Source organism: Antrostomus carolinensis, unplaced genomic scaffold (assembly GCF_000700745.2).
Source record: "Antrostomus carolinensis isolate BGI_N321 unplaced genomic scaffold, ASM70074v2 scaffold14724, whole genome shotgun sequence".
Lineage (NCBI taxonomy): Eukaryota > Metazoa > Chordata > Aves > Caprimulgiformes > Caprimulgidae > Antrostomus > Antrostomus carolinensis.
The window spans coordinates 5541-29332 of NW_010310230.1; the positions used below are offsets into that span (position 1 = coordinate 5541).

At 40.8% G+C, this 23792-nt stretch overlaps 1 protein-coding gene across 1 annotated transcript in view; it reads left to right on the plus strand.

The window, feature by feature from the left end:
* Positions 1 to 23792, plus strand: part of GAS6 (growth arrest specific 6) — a gene marked incomplete at its 5' end in the record, with an annotated part of 42504 nt that overhangs the window by 5533 nt on the left and 13179 nt on the right. Inside the window, 8 exons of the mRNA XM_010166354.2 lie at positions 8402 to 8426; positions 9217 to 9279; positions 15626 to 15748; positions 17323 to 17442; positions 19278 to 19403; positions 20523 to 20644; positions 21391 to 21509; positions 21907 to 22096. Of these exons, the coding sequence (XP_010164656.2) occupies positions 8402 to 8426; positions 9217 to 9279; positions 15626 to 15748; positions 17323 to 17442; positions 19278 to 19403; positions 20523 to 20644; positions 21391 to 21509; positions 21907 to 22096 (888 nt within the window). The remainder of the gene's footprint in view (positions 1 to 8401; positions 8427 to 9216; positions 9280 to 15625; positions 15749 to 17322; positions 17443 to 19277; positions 19404 to 20522; positions 20645 to 21390; positions 21510 to 21906; positions 22097 to 23792) is intronic.

Sequence of the window (23792 nt, forward strand, 5' to 3'; positions counted from 1 at the left end):
GATTTAACCAGCTTGGACTTAGTATGGAAGAATGAATTCCCAGACACAGTGGTACCTACTTAACAGATTTCGAGAAAGAAAATAAGGGGAGATTTGGACTTTTTTCTAGAAATGGCCTGGAGGAGAGAAGAAGTAAGTAGAAGTTTGAGTGCCCAGCTTTCTGCTGGGATGAGCTCTGTCTGGGTGAGCAGCAGTTCTTCTCCCTTGCCTTTCTTCCTTCTCCCTGTAGTTTCTTATAAAGGAAACACAGGGTGGGAAAGTCGTGCCAGACTCCAGTGCATCTGACTGATCTGGGAGGCAAGCAGATTGGGACTGTGAAACAGGATGCATCTACCTGCTTGGTGGTACAGACACAGCATTTGTTTGCAGTGATGGAGTTCAGTAGCAGGAAGGTGACAAAAATACTCCTGCCTGCCTTAGAAGACGGGTCATACATTCATTAGCTAATCCTGCTTCATCAAAAGTTATTGAGAAGGGTGAGCAAAGTTTACTGTTGGTGGAAGCAGACACAGCTCCATCAGCTCTACTGGACTCATGCCTACTCTATCTTTGTCTGTTTCCACTTGTGTGAGTTTAGCCCAGAAGTTCAGAACAGACCTGGAAATACTGAAACACCACATCATGAAAGTACTACATGCTAAAACCTCCTGTGCAGCAGGAGGGAAGGAATGAGAGAAAACAAAGTGGCAAATATTACACTGAGGAGCTGTTTGAAGATAGAATGGAAAAAGATGCTAAGAATGGTAAATTGAAGTAGGGGGATTATACAAGTTTGGGTCAAGAAGGAAGATAATGGAAAAAGCAGATAAAGTTATTAAGTCAGTTTTTTAGAAGAACACAATAGGTTTTAATAAAAGTGAGAGGGGGGCAAAAGCCAATTGTAAATTAAGAAAACTGTTTTGTAGCTAAGGGGTCTTTTAATTTTATTTTTAAATTAAAAAAAAAAGAGGAGCAGCATACTGGGAATTAATACAGAGTTTGTTAGTACAGCTGCAGGAGAATCAGGTAAGAGAAACATTGAATCTGTATAAATTGGCAGTTGTGGTTCTTGTGTGCTCCAAACTCTAAGTGAACTTATTGAATTACAAGCAATTACTTTCCAATGAGTATGAAGAGCAAGAATGGAATCAGTATTAGAGATTTAGAAGAAACTGAGAGTAGATATTGCAAGGGAGCTGCAGACAGCACTACTGCTCTGGAGACTGTAGTACAGAGCTGGGGTGTCTTCATACTTTCAGGAAAACTTTGGGGCAGGACAGTTACTAAAGAAGCAGCAGCAATGTTTATTATCTCATCCTTCAGTCCTCAGTGAAGTAATTCAACAAGTGCTAAATGACTAGAACCATAGTGCTTTGAAAAAAGAACTGGTGGAAAGGTGGGGAAGGGATTCTTCCAGTCCAGGTCACCACACACCTTCACAAAGGGCTGCATCAAGACGTTGCAAATGACAGCGTAGGTTTAGGATGGGAAGGTGCAGAGGAGAAGCAGAAAGGGTTGTCACAGCTCATGCTGTCCAAGAAGTGAATGAATAACCAAGCTTTGGAGAATCTGATTGAAGTTTTTTAGTAGGTTGGCCTTCCATATCTGTACCTTCATCACTGTTTTGTCATGAGCTGCTCTTCTAGAGGCTCTCCACACATGCACATTTCTGTGGGGAGGTTTCCTTTCTTATTGTTTTGGATTTTCTTCCTGTTTGTTTGAGCATCAGGAGTGAGACCCAGAGGAAGAGCAAAGTTGGAAAGTAAGGAGGACATCCAGGGAGGGGGTGAGTGTTGGTGTTGCCTTCACTCTGCACAGCTGCCAGGACAGAAGGGTGCATAAATGAAGAGCTAAAAGGAGAATGGGTCATGGCTGCACTGTACAAAATCACGTGCATCTGGAGGGCGATCACATTTGGCTGACTGCTGGAATAGGGAGTCCTAATGCAATTCCAGAAAACATTTAGAACAGGAACAGAAAAGCAAAAGTTACTTAGTTATTAAAATAATAAACAGGGAAGTATGAGATAAGATTCTGTCACAAGGGCCTAGTGTTGTGTCAGATGTCACTTGCTTATTCCTCGCTTGCCTGTCCACTCTGAGACCAAATCCAGTTATGCCTTAAAGTGGCTGTTACTGTGAATTGCAACCTCTGCAGGTAAGCAAAGTCCTGAGAAACAATAGCATTAGATCACAGGAAGGGCAAAAATACAGTATTTCTTCACATTTTATCCACTGAAGTGAAGAAATAGTCACAGAGCCTATAAGAGACATTGCAAACATTTAAATCATGTTGGATGTGATTTGTAATCTGTTCTTTTTTAAATAGGGCTCAAATAATTGCAGAGTAATGACACAATATAGGAAGGATCTTGAAGGGAAACAGCCTTTTACTTATGCTAGGTGTTTTGTCAGATCCTGGTTTGCTTAATTTGACTGAAGTTTCTGAGTGAGTGTTAGTTAAACTACACATACAAATATTGTCTATTGCAACAAGTATTCAAACAAGCAACACTGAGTGAAGATCTGTGATCAAATTGGGATCCTCTTTTAAAATTGCACATTCATACAGCCAGAGGGAAAGTAACCTTTTAATCGTGAAGCAGTGGAGGAAACCACAAGGCATTCATGATTGGATTGTAAGAATAACTTCAAAGCACACGCAACCAGCTCATTGGAAGCACTCTACAAATGATTTTTGTTGACATATTTGGCCCTTGGCACCAGTTGCGTCCATTTCACACCATTGCTGTCCTATCAAACCCTGCCTCAGGCCACATACAGAAATCATCTCTCTGTGCCCCTGACATCGTCACAAATGTAAAGTATTTGTGTTTTGCTTGGCTGTGACATACAGGAACTTTTTTCTTCCCTTCTTTTCTTTCTTTTCATTACTTTTTTTCCTGTAATTGTGAATTCAAAGAATTGGTGGGTTTTTCCTCATTGCAGAGCAACATCTTTTGCTGAAGTGGCACCTCAGTATGCTGTTGGGAAATAGTCCTGCCTCTCAGAAGAGGGCATGGGAAGCTATAACAATAGATGGTGGTTTTTTTCTAGTCTTCAGGATTCTGCAGAGATGCCTAGTCTCTATGAAACAGGTGATGCTGGAGAGAGTGGTCTTGAATACTTCTTGTTTGGAAAGATCGGCAACTAGGTGGAAGGGACAGTCATAGTCTTTGTGCACCAGAATAGCTGGACAGTGGAATGGATACTTTGCAAAGGGATGCAATATCTAAAAGCTGCCCTAAACAACAGTAACTCTGGTGGTAGGAGATGAGATTCCAGGGCTGCTTTTGGATTGTAACATGACCTGCTTGCTTCTGTAAAGCTTCACTTGCCATATTTTGGAGAGAAGTTCTCTTTGCTCCTTGAATGGAGAATGCAGATTGCCCCAAAGCAAAATAGGAAGCAAACTAACCTGGCTGAGCGTGGGGTTCCTCACAATGAGAAGAAAAGCTTGTGCAAGCAATGTGGCATTGATTTGAGCATAACTTCTACAACTATAGCTCTACAGATTTTAAAATGGGAATTGTAGGACTGTTTAATTACATTGTATAGAAAGAAGACCTAATCATTCAGCATGAGATTTGCAATGCATCAAAAGCCTCAGGCTGAGTTTAAAAAAAAATGCAGTGTTCTGGAGCATTAATGAGCTTTGCATTCTCAGGTTATAACAGTAACAACTGTCAAACACTAAGTTATAGCCGCTTATGTTTGATAGTGGCCATTTCTTTGCCAGGATAGTGCATGCCTGCAGTGTGAAAACATGCAGTACAATTATAAACAAGGAGGTCAGGCCATGCCCAAGGCAAACGTTCAGTCCTGAAGGAAAGAGGAAGAGGGAGAGTCATTACATGGAAATGAGACAAAGGCATAACGTGGGAGTTGTCACTGCTTGCTAAGAGGTAACTAGGTAACTAAGAAAGTGCTTTTTAGAAATTACCATTGCTAGCACGAGTGTGAGATCCTCCAGTGTCAGCAGTGCTGCAGTCACAGAATCACAGACTGGTTGAGGTTGGCAGACACCTCTGGAGGCTGTCTGGTTCAACCCCCCTGCTCAGGCAGGGCCACCTTCAACCGGTTGTCCAGGAACATGATCAGTCCTTCTGTAGACTCCATTTTTTATCTTCTGTCACTACAGCTCAAACATGATTTTGATTAGATTCAGTGCTGATCGGGCTTACCTGACCTAGCACTCAACCAAAACAATCAGAAGCAGTTGGCAGGCCCTTTTGGCTGAGGTTTCCAGTGTTGCCAGTTACTTTAAGCAACAGTGAGAACATTTTCCTGGTGTAGACAGGGTCATTGTTATGTTTTTAGAAGGGCTGTTTTTATACAGTGACTCACGTTAACGCCTGTTCTGATTTGGTGTTCTTCCATCTTCTCTAAAAATGCAGGGGGACTAATGCATACCCGGTAAAATTTCACTAACTTCTGGATTTTACCACTAAGGGAAAGTTTGACCATAGAGTTGAAAACAGATTATGACCCCAGTCACATTGGAGGTTTCGTGTGGCAAGGAAGCTGATGTACTTCTGCACCTTCAACTCCACAGCCCTGCTGTATTCTTCATGTTACTGTTCTCCTCAGTTGTTTCAATGCAGGGTATATTGTGGAGGTGGCTCCACAGAAACCATTCTTAACTATTTTCTTGCAACCATTAACATTTTGAAGAAGGAGCAGATATAAGAATGAAAAACTTGGGAGTTTGTTTGGGTTGGTTTTTTTGAGGACACTTTTAAACTTAGGCTCTCTTTCCATTTTAGATATCCACACTTAAGTGCTGTAGTGGCTGTCTTGTAAGGGTAGGAATAAACTCTAGATAGAGGTGCCAGAGGAGCTTCTTAACCCCATGAAAGACTGTTTGGTGTCACTCTACCCTGAAACAAAAGCATGCAGTCTTAGGTCATGCACTGCTGTTGTGAAAACCAATAATTGTGTGTAGTGCATCAAAAGACTTGCTTCTAGCATGTGCATTTCTTTGTGTGGAAGGGGTGGGGGCTGTAGAGCTTAAATCTTTTCTGTTAAAGCGCAGTTCTGTCTCCTGGACAGCAAGGAAAAGGTCTCTTGAACTGAGCTGAAATAAGCAAGCCTGGACCTGCCTGGAAGGACTGGCCTCATGCCGTACTTTCCATTTCACTGAATGGGTGGAGACTTGTAGATTGAGGCACTTCCCAGTCTCTCCTGCTTCTCCTTCTTTACCTGAGATCTCTGCTGAGCTGTACTTCTGGTGGCACATGGTGTGTGGTGTGTAACTCGTACTCCATGCAGGTCTGCAGGCTGCGGATGTCCTGGTGCCAGGCCCTTGATGACTTGAAGCTTCTGGTGTCCCAGTCGTACTGGTGTGGGAACCAGGCAGACAGAAAGTGTGTTGGTTGACAAGAAGCAGAGGTGGAAGTACATTAAGGTTTTCATGGTAGGAGCAGCCACAGAGGTTGGAATTGTTGAAACTACATCTGTGAAGGTTGGTGCTTCTGCAAACTGTTGTCTTCCTCTTGCATGCACTGGGCTGTTACTACTGGACAGGTTGGTTAGAAAGCTTGGTGAGGTCAGTGTCTGTGCAACAGATTACCCAAAGGATGTTTATGTCCCATTCTTTATAGCTTTTTATTCAAAAAAGCCCATTGCTCCTGCTTTTATTTTCAGCAGTAATTAGGAAAGCAAATCGAAAACATTTAAATGTTGACTTCTTTTACCAGAGTCCAGGATGAAAATTTAACACTTATTATAATTCTGTGGTGACTTTTGCTGCCACAGTGGTCACAGTTAAAGAACCTCCTGTGTTTTGATCCTGTGAATACTGGGTAGCTTTCTGGATGGTGAGATGTTCAGTGAGCCTGAAATTGAAGGTGACTAGTTAAGAAATCAGCAAAGTATTAACAGAGGATCTTTGCTAACTCCTTGTTAGCAAGCCTCAAAGCATTTATCTTGGCATTTTTGTTGGATCCTGAAAATACAATTGAAGACTTCTGATGGAGGGAAGAGGAGTCTCAGACTTTTAACAGGGACCTGACCCCGTATAGGGTTTTCATCTTCCCTGACATCTGTGGGTCATCAACACGTAGTACAGCATGGAAGACTGAAAAGGCGTTGTAGAGTTGAGTGCTCACAGAAGAAATAATGCATGTCTGGCTGTCTTTTTCTGCAGTTTAGGCACAACTTGTGTTTTTAACTGGGAAAATTTCTCATCAGTGTTTTTTGAAAAGGGTTTGCTACTTTCATCTTAAGCAAGGTCCTTTTCTCAAGGTGGAAGATCCTTCATTCTTCATTAATCTTTTGGCTGAATGGAAATGCATTGTCATTGTATTTCCAGAAGCCTGTGGTAAGGAAAATTGATTACGGAGAAAAACGAAAAGTTAATCACACAAGAATGATTAATGTTAGAAACTGTGATCATGTTGCTTTATTTTAGAATGGTATTGCCAGCAGGTCCTGTAGACCTGGACAAGTGCTCCTGACCAGCAAGTAGTTTTGTATAACATAAGCAAATGAAGAAGAGAGGGAAAGAAGGGTTACATTTCTATTAAGAGCCTCCTGTTTAAATCACTTACCTCTGTTGTGTACCTCGTGAAATGAAGCTTCTGTGGTACAGTGTCTAAAGAGTTTTACTCTTCTACTGTTCAACTGGCATTGAATCAATGTACAGTCAGTTTGCATTGGGAAGGTTCTTTGTGCCATATATAATAACTACTTACCTTAATCTTTCATTCAAAAGTAAACTCTATAGAACTTTTCTAGCACTCAACTCATTCATCAGAGGTCAAGAAGAAAACGAAGTTTTATGCTTTTGCCATCACTGACTTGGAGCAATTAGGCTGGTGGCCATGAGTATGAAAGCTCCTCTTTCTTGTCCTGTGAGTGCAGAAAAAGTTGTTCTTGCCAGTGTCTGGATTATCCTGTTGGTGGTTAAACACATCTGCACATTCTTGTGATGTATATTGAATAAAGGGAAATAATGCAAAAAGTTTGGAATATTTCATCATATGCTGCTAGCATTTTCTCCTCGAGTGCTGGCTGAAGTTCAGCTTGTGGTTATAGCACAGCTGGGCACTCATCTGAATACTTAGACTGTTTAGATTTACTTTTATTTTGACTGTATTTTTTTTAACTTGTCTTTTCCAAAACTAAACCTTAAAAAAAAGAGGAAGAGGAAACCATAGAGAGTTCTGAGCTCCTCGCTCATTTTGTTAACGCAAAGACAGATGACACAGCTCAGCCCCAAAAGATGCCAAGCCTATTACCCTCAGGTCGGAATTGAAAATTAGAATGAGTGTAAGCTACTTTTTCTTCTTCTTTATTGATGCCATCATGATTTAGGTTGAATATTTACATGGTGCATTTCAGTAATGGGAACATATTTTCCAGAAGCAATTGATTTTTCTGGAGGATGACAGCAATGCAAAACTTTTAGTTTATACGACCTTGTCAACCAATTGATTACATTAGACAGTCCGGGTCAAATTGAATTGCAGAGTGAGCCTGTCCCTGTTGTATGTACATGTCTGTATATATGCATGAGCTTATCCAAACATCTGTAATAAGAGGAGAAAATAAAAATGTTTCTAACCTTGCACCAAGACAGACCAAATTAATTTTGTAGAATACAGGATATTTACTGTCCCAGTCTCACTGCGGATAATGTTATATGGGAATTGCTCACGTTGTATGAAAGAGAATTATGCTATACATACGCTTTCATAATTAGCTGAGAAATGTTTATTTTATAACAAAAAAAAGTACTGATAACGATCCACAAGTTTTCCCTCATTGCATACCCCAATTACAGTTTTAACAGCACTTGAACTAGTGACTTATACATTATGAAAACCACTATGAAGTGAAGTTGGAAAGAAATGCTTTTTTCTGGCCATGAATTTTTGTATGTTTTTAAGAATGTGGTTTAATGATTAACAGGCCAATCTCCCACCCTTCCACGCAACACAGCTGCATTTTCCTGCTGTTTCTGTGGTTATGGTGTTAGAGTGCTGCTCATGTCCTGTATCAGCAGAGGGCCTCTGAGGAGGCACTGGGTGACTAAATGTTTCTGTACTTTCCCTCTGGGGCTTTGTCCCTAGATTCCTCTTCCTTCCTCTACCGCATGCCACCATCAGCACCTTTACTCTTTGGATAATGGGTAAGTGGCTTCACACTCAGTCACTGCCACTTACCAGATCAGCTGTTGTCAAAAAATACCTTAAGACTGGAGCTAATGTTCTTTCCTTTTCAAAAGACAAAATGCATTTATGATACGGTGCTTCTTCCAGCTCTGAATAAAAAGAAATGAGGATGTTAGTGTTTGGACCTTGTTGAGCAACTGCCATGCAAGGCCATCAAACTAGCAGCAGCTCTTAAATAGTATGACAATAGAAGTAAATATTGTTCAATAAATCTTTACCTTTTCTTTTTTTTTTTTCCTCCTGCAGGAATATTTTTATCCGAAATACTTGGGTGAGTTGCAGCTTTAACTTTCACTTTGTGGCAGTGCTGGTTTGTGGTGCCTAACACTGGAGCTTGTCACAGCTGAAGTCTTTGCTAAGGAAAGTGATGGAAATCTGATTGCAGTAAACGTGCATTTCTAACTTTTAAGATAGACTGTACATTCCTTTTGTGATTTTGAGATGTGTTTTTTACTTATATATAGGTTTGCATACAAAGATCCTTTATGTGTTTTCTGTACGTTAAAATGTTGATGTTGCATTTATATCTGTAGTAAATAATTTGAAGTCTTGTACCTTTTTCCCTTTTCAATTAACTTAGCTATTAACTAATATCCTTATTTTTTTAAAAAAAAGTGCCCTTACTGGTTAAACCACTGGCTTATTCTATTGACTGTTTCATAGTCATGGCATCATACTCTTTTCTATTTGTGTTTCATATGTGGTACTTAAGATCACAAGTGACAACAGTCTGAGAAAACTCCATGTGCTTTTTAGATTTTTTGAAAGAGATTTAGTAGGTCAAATTTGAGTAGATACTAACATGCTTTTAGAATCATAGTAGCATCTGGTTAAGTAATCATCCTCTTCAGATGGCTTATAACTCTACTGTACATCAGAGCTAAAAAAATTAATTTAAGAATTTTAAGGCATCTGGGAGATTATAATATTGCATAGGTTTTGCATCTACCCTCCAAATCCTTGCTTAATGAATCAGCAGGATAGGTATCATTGTAGATAATTTGAACAGCTGCCATGTCATCATTATAACAATAACAACAATTTCATTTTCTGTTCTTCAGCTTGTATTCAGAAATATGGGTCGCCCTATACAAGAAGTCCAGATTTCCTTACGTGTGTTCATAGTAAGCATTTTTGTTTTGTATATTGTCCTTAAATGTTCTCTCATGTTACCTGAAGGAGTGGAACCAGCTCAGCCATGTCCACTTTTATTATTTTAGTAGTGGGCTTCCTATCATCTAGGCTTGAGACTCCATATCACTCATCCTATCTGAGCAGCAAAACAAGACCCTTTCCCTTTTATAAGCTATTGCCACCTTGCTGTCATCTTTCAGTGCTGTGGTATTTTATGATGCGAGACATTTCTTTCCCACTGGTTTCCCAAGGTCTGAATAATCTGAGTATCTGGTAGGATTTACCAGAAGATTGTACGCTATGCATTTTCTTTTTTCTTGAATGCTGACTTTGGCTCCCCCCTGTTAAGGAACATTAAAAAAAAGCTTAAAGTCAAACGCAGGCTTGTGTCAGGCATCTGATAGCTTTATGTAAGGAAATCAGTTTTGTGCATCACATGACTGTGCTTTAGATATTGCAACCTTTAAAAAATTCAAATCCATTTGGAAGTAAAACTGGTATCTGTGTAGAAGGTGGAGTATTTGTTCATCACGAACACTAGAGATCAGAATTTAATTAACTCTTCTAATACCTTTCCAATTCCTTTTTGAATCTTAGTAGTGCTAAAGATATAAAAATGCATAAATATTCTAAATATGTTCTGGGAGCAGATCAGTTCAAATGGGGAGAAAAATCACATATGTGTATGTTTATTTTCATTTTTAGCCCTGTGAAACAAGTTTGATTAGTTATGTGTTCTAACCAGGGCTACCAAAGCAGGATCAGGATTTAGTCGAACTTTCATGTTTATAAACTGCATTACAACAACCTTTTTTGAAGAGTGAATTCCAGGGTTAGTAAATGACATGTCAAGACTTGCCCTGATATAACAGAGCAGTATCACTTGTGGATGCTAGAGTCCTCTGAACTGGGAATTCTCAGACCTGTGGTACCCGCACTGGCTGTGGTATGCCAGCGAGTTCATAGCGGGATATGAGGCTGAATGCTTCCTTTTGCTCACGTGTGTGGCACAGCAAAGAGGCGGGAGTTCCTGCTGCAAATGGTATTATCAACTGGGAACACTTGTTCCAAACAGCTAATAGTGTTTTAGAAATGCAAGTCTAAAGGTAGTGATGAAAAAATCTGAAAAAAGAAAAGCTGAATAATTGTTTTAGGGATTTTTGCCCACTGCAGATGCAGTGGTTTGGAAAAAAAAGATAGTATTTTCCCCCATTAAAATATTCAAATATTTTTAAGTGGCTGAGTTTTGGCTAGCTATTGCCAATTCACAGGAGGAGTAACGGAGAAGAAGCCTGAAACGCACTTGGAAGAATGACAGGCTTTGTACTTGGCCACTTCCAGTGTGCTTCTTAAGTTTTCAGAGATATTGCCAAAGAGCTATGTAGCTCTGTGGGGTTGTGCCTGCAAGGCACATTTATATTTTGTCTCTTAGCAGTCTTTCTCCTCTCAGAACAAGGTAGTGGAAGGCTCTTTTAATCTGGCATACAAAGACATTGCACAACCTAAGGGCTGGAGGGTGATTAACTAGACTAGTTTATACTAGAAATAAGGTACAGATTTTAACCGTGATTAGACAGCTTAGCAGAGTGTTTGAAGATTCTCAGTTTCATAAGATCTTTAGGACAGGGTTACAGGCAGGATTCAGCTCCTGATTCAAAGAGGTAGATGCAGGTGTTTCCAGCATAGGTGCCTACATGAGCAGTATTCCCATCACAGTTAGTGGAGAGTTAGTCTGCAGTCAGTGGTTCTAGAGGGATTCCACTGACCAAAGTGCGTCTGTGCTAGGGAGAGCTGAAATCACTCAATGGACTCTGTTTATTGTACTGGCTACATCTCCAGTGACTGTAATGAGAATTTAAGACAAATGCTTTGCAGATAGATACTTGCCTTACACTTAGATACCTGTACTTCGGTCTGCAGATCTGGATCTTTTTCTAAAAGAGATACTGTAGGTCAGCTAGGAATTAGGGATTTGGTTCTGCAAGAATTTGGAAAACTGTAAAGGATTTTTTTTTTTTTTAAGTTGCATGTGAACCTAAAAAACATAATGGGAAATTTGTTAGGTTGTGCGTGTCTGCTTCTTAATAGTGAGTGTTGTAATCTTCACAACTGAGTGTTTTCCCAGTGTATTTTTAATTTGCACCATTTTGTGAATATCAAAAAATAAATTCACAGTACAGAGTAATGAACTGGAAGGAACAGTCAGTGTACTTAGGTAAAGTCTTGTTTCCATACTGACTTGAAAAATAGAACTGGTATTCCTATTCTTTGTCTGCATTTATGAGCCATATATGTGCTATCAGACATGGCTCAAAGCACACAAAGAGGTCATGCTTTTCCTTATTTTTAATACCTTTCTTAAAATCTGTCATGTAAATGAATGGAAACAAAAGCTCCATTTTGTCTTGCAATGGTTTAAATCAGGAGCACCTTCTATGAAGTTGGCAGAATTACACAGCTGTGAAGCCACCAGGAGAGTTATCAAGCTGTGCCTCATGTTCTCCAGCTCTCATGATAAGAGGAGCAAACTATCAGCACAGTGTTGATGCAGTAGAAATGTCCATGGTTGTTCCTGCCATTTGTCGTGTGTTGCGATAGGGTGGTATTCTGCTGGACAATGTTACTTCTGTCTGGCTCTGCAAGGCACATCAGAATCCAGTTTGAGGAAGCTTGAGCATACACCAGATAAGTCATGCATTACCCTGTTGAACTGTTTTGCTTATCAAGTGACTTTGAAAACGTTGGCATGTCTGGGAGGCTTAGTTTGTGCTGCTTGGAAAAAACAGACTTGGCTTGCTATACCTCAGCACTTCTGTTTACTGTATGCAAATTCTGGTCTGCCCAGGAAAAGAAACATGCTGATCAGAGCTGCTCTGTCGTGACTCATATCTGCCTTAACCTGGCCTCTCCTTCCCCAGCTCCTCCACCTCCAGTGGTTTATCAATGGGGCAGGGATTTATCGGGAGGTGTTCTGGCAGGTGGATGTTCCAACAGCCCATGTAGCTTTGTTTTCTTTTGTGTGGCCTGTTCTCTGCCTTGGCTGTGGCTTTGCCCCAGCTCTGCATGGCTGGAGTGATGAGGGAGAAAGATAATTAGGTCTTGTTTGCAGTGAGGGCATGGTTATTTCTGTGAGGCTCTTATGATTTTCCTGGAGAGTTTTCCCAGGCACTAGCTTCTGAGCATCAAGGTGAAATACTGAAAATTAGTGTTTCTTTGGCCAAGTCACACTGCATTCTTGATCAGCCCTCTGGCTCTCTTCTCCCTTGTCCACGGTGGAACACCTTGCTGAGGCTCTGGATAAATGCTTATCTTCTCAATGGCATAGCCCTAGCTAGAAGCTGAAGCTGTGCTGGTTACAGAGGAGGAAAGTGAGACACTGCTTGGAACCAATATGTTTTGGCATTATTTTGATAGAGGTGGATGAAATCACAACTAGAAATGCAAATTCTTTCAGCTATGGAGATCTATGATCCTTTATGACCTTTTAGAGAGCTTTTTCACTTCATTTTGTCCCAATTGATTCAGCCCGCTATATTTAATGACAGCCATTGCCAATCACCTGTTGTTTTTTGGCATCTGTTAGCCCTCTTCAGAGCAGTGGAGTCTTCATTATAAACATATGCATAGTGGGCAAGTATGTTTGTCATAGTTGTTGAACTTGCTCTAGACAGTCCTTATGTCCAAAGATCAATTAAATACCCTACAGAGAAAGGAGTGGTGAAAACTTTTATATTGTATAATGTGCTAAATGTAAAGCAAATACGAAATTAGTACTCCATGGTAATCTGGATAAACTGTAACACTGTGTGCTGCTAACTTCAGTCTTCAGATGATTCAGTGTGCAGTGCAGCCCAAGAATCTGACTATTTTTTCTTGATAACTATAACATAGATGCTGTCCAACATTAGAGTATATGCTCTTGCCTTATTTTTATGTCTAACATAGCACTATCTTAATGACTGTCCATAAGGCAAACCACAAGTCCAAAAGGCAACGAGACAAACTGAAACATGGGAGGTTCCCTCTGAACATCAGGAAATACTTTACTGTTAGGGTGTCCCTCCACTGGCACAAGTTGCCCAGGGAGATTGTGAAGTCTCCATCCTTGGAGATATTCAAAAGTCATGTGGACATGGTCCTGGGCCACCAGCTCTAGGAGGCCCTGCTTGAGCAGGGGGGTTGAACAAGATGACCTCCAGAAGGTCTGCCAACCTTAACTAGTCTGTGATTACTGAGAATCTAAGACAGTCAGTGCAAACAAAGCACTATTCAGTGCTTTAGAAGACATCAAAGGGAGTTGCTTCTGCCTGTGCTCACAGAAATGTTAAAGTTTTTTCAAGGCAGCCTGTCATGAAGGAGATTTTCAGGGTCACACAGAGGAAGTTAAGAATATTGCAAAAGCAGTAAAATCCTGACAAAAGTAGGAGTGTATCCAATTCTTAAATTCACTCAATTTGAGAAGTCTGACAGGACTACTAATCTACAAACAGTTCCTCTCCTTATGTGCCTCCCTGCCATTCCATATGCCTATTGATTCACAAGTCATGTTTCAGAATTTCACGAAGAGTCCGAACTGGACGTTGGTCCTACTGAACACTGGTCTCAGCAGAACCAATGCAAGCGAAATTCACTGCTGCTGCTCACTTAATGTGTACCCACTGAGCACTTTTTGCACTGCAAATCTAGTATTGCAGACCAAACTTGCAGAGGGCTGTTGCTGATCAGGTGCTTTACATGTACTTGTCTGGTCCACTTTTCATAAACTCTTCTTTTGTCTTGACTGAGCTGGGTTTCCACTGAGTTGTAAGGATGTGCTGCTAGGATTGTAGGATTGCACAAGGCATTGATAATGACAGCAGTCCTTCCTTTAAAGCCTGCTAGCTGCAGCAGCTTCAACAGTTCCTGTGTCATGTACCAAAAGGATTGGGCAGAGTCATTGCTTTGTAGCTGTGCCACCCCCCCACACTGGGAGCACAGCTGCTCAGGCACAAGAAACTGCCATGTATGTTCAGCAGAAGAGAAGCCTGTACATGATGCCTTCATGTCATAGGCTTCCTCTTCCAATACATTCCATGTGCTGGTGAGCACAGGGGAGAGTGGGCCTGACCGTTTAACTGCTCCAGCGTAGAAGGTCAGTCCCACTGTGAATATATATTCACTCAGGTTGGCTATGGCTCTGGTCAGGTTGAAATGTTCTCTATAGAAGGTGGCATCCATGGCAGACTGGACTAGGACTGAAGTTCAACTAAGTGATGATCCACAGAAGTGCCCTGTCTCTCCCCACTGCTGGGAGAGGATATCTAAACAGAAAGGTCTTCTGACTAGGTGGGCTTGGCAGTCTACAGAATGAGCTTCTGCACTGCTCCTTCTGGTTAAGACTGTGGAAATAGCACCTGTATGGTTTTTTGAACATCACTGATCTAGAACACCTGTGTAACAGGTTACTACTAGATGATACCTACCAACTTGTTTTTTGTGGGGACAATGGTATTCTCTCATCCTTCCTTTAGCTATCTGTGCAATGCACGTTCCCTGGGTGTTTTGTAGATAGGTGGGTAGGTGAATTTGGACAGATGACTTCTATTTATTGAGCAGTTACATGGTAGTTTGATATTTGTTCCTCCAATCCTCCCCAAAGTATGGTGACTACTCTTGCTACTTTCCGGTGGAGAAAATCCATTGACAACTATTGGAACTTGGCTTTAAAATCAGTGGCAGACTTTACTCTGTGTTGGGCCCATAGGAACATTGTGCTGTCTGTAAACGGGATTGGGGGTTTGCTGTCCTTATGCTGTTAATACATTGGTATTTCTTTTTTATTCTCATTCTGTGTGATAGAAAAGCCTAAGTTGGACAGCTCTGACAAAAATTTCATATATAAACCTTTGCTAACAACAAACCTATTAGCAGTGTTAAGATCCTCAGTTGAACTACCAAAAGTAATTGAAAAGAGTACCCATTCTTTGTTGAGTACTTTAGTTGCTACCTGCTTTCTATTTTCTCCAAAACTAGGGAGAATAGAATTAACTTTCTTAAAAATGAGCTACTTTGGGTTGTTTCTTTCAGGATGTACCCTTCAGATACAGGGGTAGCTCACTCCCTTTTGCAGTGAAATGAATTCCACTGCATGTACTTTGCAAAATTCTTAGTACAGCTTTTTTGGCATGTGAGCACTAAGAATTATCTTCCAGTGTTGCTAGGTGTGAGTATTTCTGATAGTGATTCCCCATTACTGTTTAAGTTTCTTGACTTTAAATGAGAGTAAAACACCTGGTTGTCAGTGACTTCAATGTATTGTTCTGTTTTGGTTTTTTTTTTATTCCTTACATAAATCAGATTTGCCAAACCAGTGTTCTCCTGATCCTTGTCACAAAGAGGGGACTGTTAAATGTGAAGATCTCAAGGGGGATTTCTATTGTGAATGCAAGCGTGGCTGGCAGGGAAAAACCTGTGATAAAGGTAATTACAGTTTGTTATCTTTTATACCTGTAACAAAGATGTGTTGGCTTTTGCTGTATTCTCAAATGGTCACTGATACTGTGCTGCACAATTCGAAAATCACAGAATTGAACCTGGATTACCCACCGCTTGTGTTTTTAGCCTTCTGTGAATCAGGTAACTCTTTCACATCAACATTTTTTATATGACTTTAATAGATCTCAGGTTGGTCTTGGCAAGGTAATATAAGAAGTTGTGCTTCAACTTTCCATCCCAGCCCTCTGAAAGGGGCAGCCGAAATAGAGTTGTAGTGGTTTTTCAAGCAGGACTGCCTCAACTGCTGCTGTGGACCCTGAAGTAACAGGCCACAGACTGCAGAGCCAGAGAAGCTGGCCGGTCTTCCTTTCTAGCACCCCTGCAATGGGAACAGTGACTTGCAGCAGGAAAGCTGGGGTCTGACTGATGATGCACCAACTGATGAATTTAGTCTGTTAAAGCCTCCTTGCTAGTAGTACCTTATTCCACATCCTCTTACATCCCACTGTGTATTTTCACCAACTCTGAAGACAATATTCAGGCAGAAATTATTTGTGCAAGAAGTTCCAGGCCCCAAAAAGGCTTTCTGTTTTCCTTTATGAAATAGTGCAGTTACCTTCCCTCCTCATGTTTTCTGATTTCTGTTTTTCCTTCTGCCTGCAAGTCTTCCTGTCAGGGCCACTGCTTTTCTGCCTGCCAATATTAAGTAATTGCCAGAAATCAGATTCAGCCATCCAGAATTGTGGCAACCAAGACAGCAGGAGATCCAAAGCCTCTCCTTCTGATGTAAATATTGTGAGGACATTACAGGATCACTCACAAGCAGCTTATTTAAGCATTTGAAACAGTTGTCTGATCAATATACAATCAGCTTTGAGAGCTCAGCAATTTATCAGGCTGAAGCATATCCCCTCTTTTTCTTATAAAATGCCATGAAATGTGCTGTTCTACCCATCAACTAACTCTAGAGTCCCATATACAGGCAGGACATAATGAGCAGGTAAGGCACATCAAGGATGAAATCCAGGCTCTGCTTAATTTAATAGGCTTTTGCTGCTAACTTCCGTGGAGCACTGTTTAGCTCACAGTGCTCAGTAGCTGTGAACTTAAAACTTTTTGTGTTCTCATGAGTACTCTAGTAGCAAGGATATATTGTTCTTGTTTTATTTAAAACTTTCATCCTGAACTTAGTGGTCCTAGTATAATTTTAAAAGTTAGTTATGATATAAAATAACATTAGTTATAAGTAGTTTGCTTCTGCAAGCAAACCTTCACCTCCACAGTGTCTAAAGATACTCTTCTGCATTCTCAGCGCTGTGAAGGAGATACTCAGTTACAGTTCCTCCTCTGTCTTTTTTTTTTTTTTTTTTATTTCATAAACTTGAGCTAATGTACTTGAGGTGTTTGAATGAAATCTTTGTGCTTTTTGTAGTCACTGTGTTGCAGCTGTAATAGCGTTTTTTGTTTGGTCTTTCTGCTTCCCAACTCCTATCCCGCTCTCACCCTCCAGATTATTTACCGAGGTGAAAAGCTGACTGTAACACTTTCTTTTGATGCAGATATTGATGAATGCAGAGTGCAGAACGGTGGCTGTAACCAGCTCTGCCTCAACAAGCTAGGCAGCTACCGTTGCTCATGCTACAGTGGTTACGCTCTTAAAGACGGCAAAACATGTGAAGGTAAGCTCTGCTGGGCTCTCAGTTTGCTTCATCAGATGTTTAGTAACTTGTGACTGCACTTCAGAGAGCTGGGTGGCACTGAGCAGCCCTGCTGTGCTCCCTAGCCCAGCAGACACTTGCTGGTACCCCGTTAGCTGCGTTCTGCTGGGGCTGTACTGGGTGCTCCAGCCAGCACTACATGCCTGGGCTTGTCAGCGTTCACACTGTGCTACTCTCCAATACCATCACACAGGCGTGATTCACAGAGGATTTGTGGCTTGGATTGTGCTAAATTGGTTTAGCTGATCAGTCCTCACATCCCAACACTGAGAGGAGGAAGGCCTGGCCAGATGCGTTGTTGTGATTCTTTCCAGGTTCACAGTGTCGTAGTCTATGAGCCATTTGTTTTTCTTTTGCGTGTTTCTTATTGTAATTTATTTTTTCTAAACTTGGGTATGTGCAGCAGCTAATGGATTCAGATAGATAGATACAGATGGATAATTCACTGCAACAATATTAATAGCTGTAGAAAGGCCCGTGAATGTTGGCAACTGTTTTACACAGTAGCTGAGAACAGAAAATGAAGATCTGAAGTATCTGATTGAAACTGTGGAATGAATTTACATAACCAAAACTTAAGCAACTGAGATTTTAAAAGTGTTAAGAAACTGCGTGCTGAGACACAGACTCAGTGATCACAGGTGGCTGTTAAGTGCATATCATGAAAAACCAGGCAAGTCTGTGTATATACCTCTTACAGAGGGATGTTGACAACATATTTCTAAACAGTTTGATTACCTGATCTGAGCAACCTATTAATGCTACCAGCAAAAAGACAAAGAGCAGGATTTTATTTCTGTGTCACTTCCACTGTTTAAAGCAATGACTGCATAGATTACATGGCATCCCTTTCTAATGGGAGCAGCCGGTTAGAGGAGACAACTTCCCTTTTGAATTGTCCTCAGGTGCCGGCTGGCATGGACAGGTAGATGGTGAGTGGGCTCAGAATTACATTTGGTTTTGTGTGTATGTATATTTGTATAATACCCTAGTACTCAATAATAATACACTGTCAATGTAGTGTATGAGCAGTACAAGGCCAGCTCACTCATGCATGGGAAAATCACAAAGTGCAACATGTAGCTGTAGTTTTAACATGTCCTAGGGAGCAAAAGTAAATATTAAACTCTTGATATACTGCAAGTGTTTTGTCAGCACCAGGATTTTGCTGGGTATTAGTTAACATGTTAGGAAAACACTTGGACCTCCAGTTCCAGTCCATTGCCTGACTTCATTGTGAAACCCCACAGCATCTCAGACATGACTTGTTCTTTGTGACAAATTGGGCTGCCTCAGTGCCCCTTTACCACTACAGATCAGCAGATTTAGATCTTAGTTTTGTGGATGCATGAAAAATTATTGTTTGCCTGTCTGAGGAAGGAGAACAGAAATCTGTGATGCTCCACGGGCTCCATGGTCCTACCGTGTTTTGGTAAAATTCTTACTGCTGTTCCTCAGTTCCTGTTTGTTGCTTTTTAATCTGCAGTTTCAGCCCCCTGAATGGAGTAGGGCTTCTTGGTTTTGTGGGAATTGTTTTGTTTTACAGTTTTTCTCCTGGCTCACTTTGCATTGTTTTTTCCAATAGTGGTTAATGGCTTAAAGAGGGGAACAACAACTGGTTTTGAAAATCTGAAGTCACTTCTTATAGCTAGCTAACCCTTAAGGTAGATTCTTAAAGATACTGTTTTTTCAGTTACCAAAATAATAGAGAGGTCTCATGACCCTGAGACCGCTCCAGTGTGCAAACAGTGACTATACTCATCTGAAGTTGTGTTGTTTAATTGCTTGTTTTGCAGACATAGATGAATGCACAGCATCAGCAGACATCTGTGGAGAAGCTCACTGTAAAAATTTAATAAGCTCATACGAATGTGTTTGTGATGCAGGCTACAAGTATGACGACTTGAAAAAGACTTGTCAGGGTAAGCTCATGAAATAACAGCATGTTAGCATTTATTACATGACTTAAAGCTATAAAAACACAGACATTTAATTTCAGGCTTCAGTAAAAGCTTTTTTTTTTTTTTTTAATCTTGCTTACACACTGGACTTCTGTTCCCTTTCTCTAGTTGTGAGTTTGCAGTTTGCGGTCATCTTTGAGTTCATCAAGTTTGCAGTCATCTTTGACTTGAATCAAGCTCTACAAGCCAGAGTGCTGAGATTTCTTGATTTTAGAACAAGTACAGCATCTGATGGAAGTTCAGCAGCATCTGTGTATGTAGGACAAGAAAAGTTACAGAGCAGTTGCTGTTGCTCTTTCAAAACCTGTCTTGTGGTATTACTCTGAATAGGAGCTTAATATGCATTGGAACCATGCACAGTTCTGCTGGCTACACTGCCTGCAAGCTTTCTCAATGGAGTAAGTTTTGAAAGTATTCCAGAACTAGCATTGTTCCCTGCCTTTTGTCTAAGTTAACGTAATGACTGGAATCACATGCAAGCCAGCCCTACTGGGCATTAAGTGTTTATCTCTGCCTGAAGAGATCCCTGTGGGCCATCACAGTTTGTTTTCCTCCAGTTGTTTGTGCAGCAGATAGAAACAAGCTGAAGGAAAAAAAGAAAATAGTGAATGAGAAACTCAGCTTTTACTTCTCTGTTGAGGATTCGGCTTCTGAGTAGCAATGAAGCAAGTAATCCCTGAGTTGAACCTGAGTTGAAGGAGTAGAAGGAGTAGAAGCTGGTCAGCACAGGCATAGCAGAAGGGGCCTGAAGGGAGGAAGTCTTGTCTAGAAGTTAAAGCCCAGGACTCTTAGCCAGCAGACAAGAAGTTAAGCTCTGCTTCCAGCCTTCCCACTGACTTGCTGTGTATCTTTGGGCAGCTGGAATCTGTCTGCAAAAACAGGTTTGTGCAAATGCTAATTCTAACTCTTCCCTCCTCTAAAGATGTGGCATAGGGTAAGTACTGGCTGTGGAGCACCTGGGTGCGCTCAAACGAAAGGTGCTACAAAACAGCACTGATAAATATTTTTTCCCCCAGATTGTTCATGTTTAAACAAACTCAATTGCTGTTTTCTCCTCTCTTCTTTTCTGGTTTTGTGTAGATATAAATGAATGTGAAGAAAAGCTCTGTGAACAGACCTGTGTCAACTCTCCAGGGAGTTATACCTGTCATTGCGATGGCAGGGGAGGAGTAAAACTTTCCCAGGACATGAATATGTGTGAGGTATGTTAGTCTTCATTGCTGTAACTGCAGAACAACCTTTATTTTACATTGTAATTAGGAATAACTGATGAAACTGTGGACCGAAGCCATTTGAGCTGAGTGACCAGCAGGAGGGAATCGTGTTCACAAGGTCGTGTGAGCTGGGGACAGTAACTCTTCTGAAAATAAACTTTCTGCTGGAAGTCTGTCTTCTTAGACTCCTCCTGTCCCCATTCCAAAAAGAGCATGCCAGTGATAGCCCTGCCAGCCCTCTGTTTGGCTATGAGTTACCTCTGGTGGCAAAAGCTTTTCTGTGTTAGAGCCAGTAGGATGGTGCAAAGGTCTTGGGGTGTGTGGTGTAAATTACGGACCAGAACTTGCACTTGACTTTTGTCCTCCAGGCATTTGAGGTGGATGTGCATCCGTGGCACAGGCTGCCCCTGTGGAAACCAACTAACAGCAAGTTCTTAGCACATCTTTTGTTGCAGGCATGATGCTGCAGTAGAAAACCTTATGCTGTACCTTATGAGTATAATTTCATTTTGCAACAGGAAAACATTCATCTGGGGTGTTTAGGAGGGAGGAGGGGAGGAAAGAGGAAATGTTCTCAGTACCAAAACAACTGTGTTTTGAGAGTATAAATATTAAAGTGCCCTAACCTCCGATATGTATAGCAACTACATGGAAAAAGAAGAGGAGGCATACTTTCTGATTCTCTTTCTGCTGTGGGAAGAGAATAAGCACTCAAAAGTGTGTTTTGATTATAGAACATAATACCATGTGTGCCTTTTGCTGTTGGAAAAAGTATTAAATCCTTGTACCTGGGGAGGATGTTCAGCGGCACTCCTGTTATCAGGCTGCGCTTCAAAAGGAAACAGCTGACGAGGTGAGGACAATTTAGAATGACAGTCCAATGCACTGTCTGGCTTTAATGCATGCAATGGAGTCAGGTCGTTACAATAACAATTATTCCTATGATCATCCTTATTTGTTTGGATTATGGAGTCCTGTAAGGCGAAACATTATCCAAACCAGTAATTGAGAAAGGCAGCCTTGACCGCAAAGCTGCTAAGATAATTACTGAAGTTCAGTAATGCATTCTTTATTCTTGACGCTGTTTTAAAACCCATCTTCACAGCTTCAGTCTTTCAGGAGTGCATTAAAAGTTAGTATGTTTTAACAGAGCTTTGTAACTGTTAGAATTGATGCTATCTGTATGGAAAGTACTCTGTGGTTTTTGAACTCTGCATAACTAATTTATTTCTTGGCACCTGTGCGGTCAGACTTGTGGCTGAGTTCGACTTTAGAACCTTTGATCCTGAAGGTATCCTTTTCTTTGCTGGAGGCCATCAAGACAGCACATGGGTAGTCTTGGCTTTGCGCAAAGGACGGCTAGAGCTGCAGCTGAAATACAAGGGAATACAACGCGTGACCAGCAGCGGACCACTTATCAGCCATGGCATGTGGCAAACGGTGAGTCCAGACCACTGCTGAGATCTCACCCTTTTTTGGCTTGTCCCTGATGGGCTCTGTCAAATGCAGCTACACTTTGTGTATTCTTTGTATGTTTGAGAAAGTGCTTTTCCAACCTATTCATTTGATGCACACCAGTACATTATACATCCTAAGGTAAGAATAGGATATTTTTCCTAAGAAATTGAATTATACTTTATATCCATTGTAAACTAGGCTGGGTCACTAAATTGTACACTAGCCTGACCAGAGAAGGCACAGAGCCTCTGGGATGCAGCAGTGCTAAGATGACTTCATGTTGGTTTGAGAAGATGCCTTCTGACTGAGGGTTGGAAGGGAGTAAGAGGGAAGGAACTCAGTCGCTGTTCTCTTAAGGAAGTTTCCAAGGGTGGTTTGTTTGCTGTATGGTATGTGTGGTTGGTTTTGTTTATACATCTGTTTGTTTGTTTGTTTGTTTAGTCACAGATTGGCTCAGATTGTCTGAGCCCTTGACAAATCTCTTATGCTACAGTATCATTTTCTAAACTCCTCAGGCTTGTTCATATGCAAAATAGTCCATTTCCCTTGTGAAGATATTGGGGTCTATTAGAAACTAACTTGATCTCTGCTTATTAATAACATAATCCCAGCAATCTTGCAAGATGATGCATTTGTAAGGATTAATGTTCTTGACACTCTCTTAGAACATCTCCTGGTGGTTTAGGAAGCATCATGGGTGTTACTATTTGTGACAGTATCAGAAAGAGCATCCTGTAGTATGATCTACACTAGATTAACAATTTATAGATGCATCTTCTCACCTGTACCTTTTACCCCCTTTCATTTTTTCTTACTTAATTAGATCTTTTGACTTTTAAGTCAATGTGTCTCTTGTGGAGTGGGTGGGAAGCTCTCAGTTAACTTGCATATGAGACAAATACAGATACTGGTAACTGTGACTAATTTTCTAGTTTAAATTTTTTAGTATTAAAAAATCAGAATTATTCATTAAAGAAAAAAACAAGGTGGGAAAAAATTTGTTTCGAATGAATAAATGAAGAAGTCCTTGAGCGTATTCACTGTCAACTACTGACATTTGACAATGTTTCCAGCAGATGAGGTGATGTTTATTTCAGTTCTTTTACTGTCACTGAAGCAATTTTAGATTCCAAATGGAGAGCTGTAGAGGTTCAGCAAAGCTGTAGATAAAATGTATGACACGCTGCATCTTTAAAGGTAGGAATAGCCTCAAACCAGTTCTTACTAATTTTTTTTTTACAAATTAGCAAAAGATTTGTTTTGCTAATTTGAAATATGGCAATTGTAATTGTCTGCACGGGGAGGATGGTGACAGAAGATGTGAGAAGCAGAGCTGATGCCACTGGGGTGACTTGGGAGTCACAAAAAGCAGTCATTACCAAGTTAAACCATTTAACACAGGAGTGTAACATACTTGTTAAGTGCCAGACCTTATAATGAAGTAATTACAAACTTTCCAACGTTAATTTTGGTGGAGACAACTGAAATGTATTTTCTTTCTTCAAGTAATAAAGAAATGCTCAAACATATAGGAGTTAGGAGGCAAACAAAGGCTGCGTTTGCTTTCTGCAGGGAGAGAAGGCAGTATGATTAAAGTAAGTATCATTTTTAGGTAAGAATTATTGGTCTCCTGCCAGCCAGCAGTGTCAGGGCTCTTATCCCCAGGTACCATCGTAAG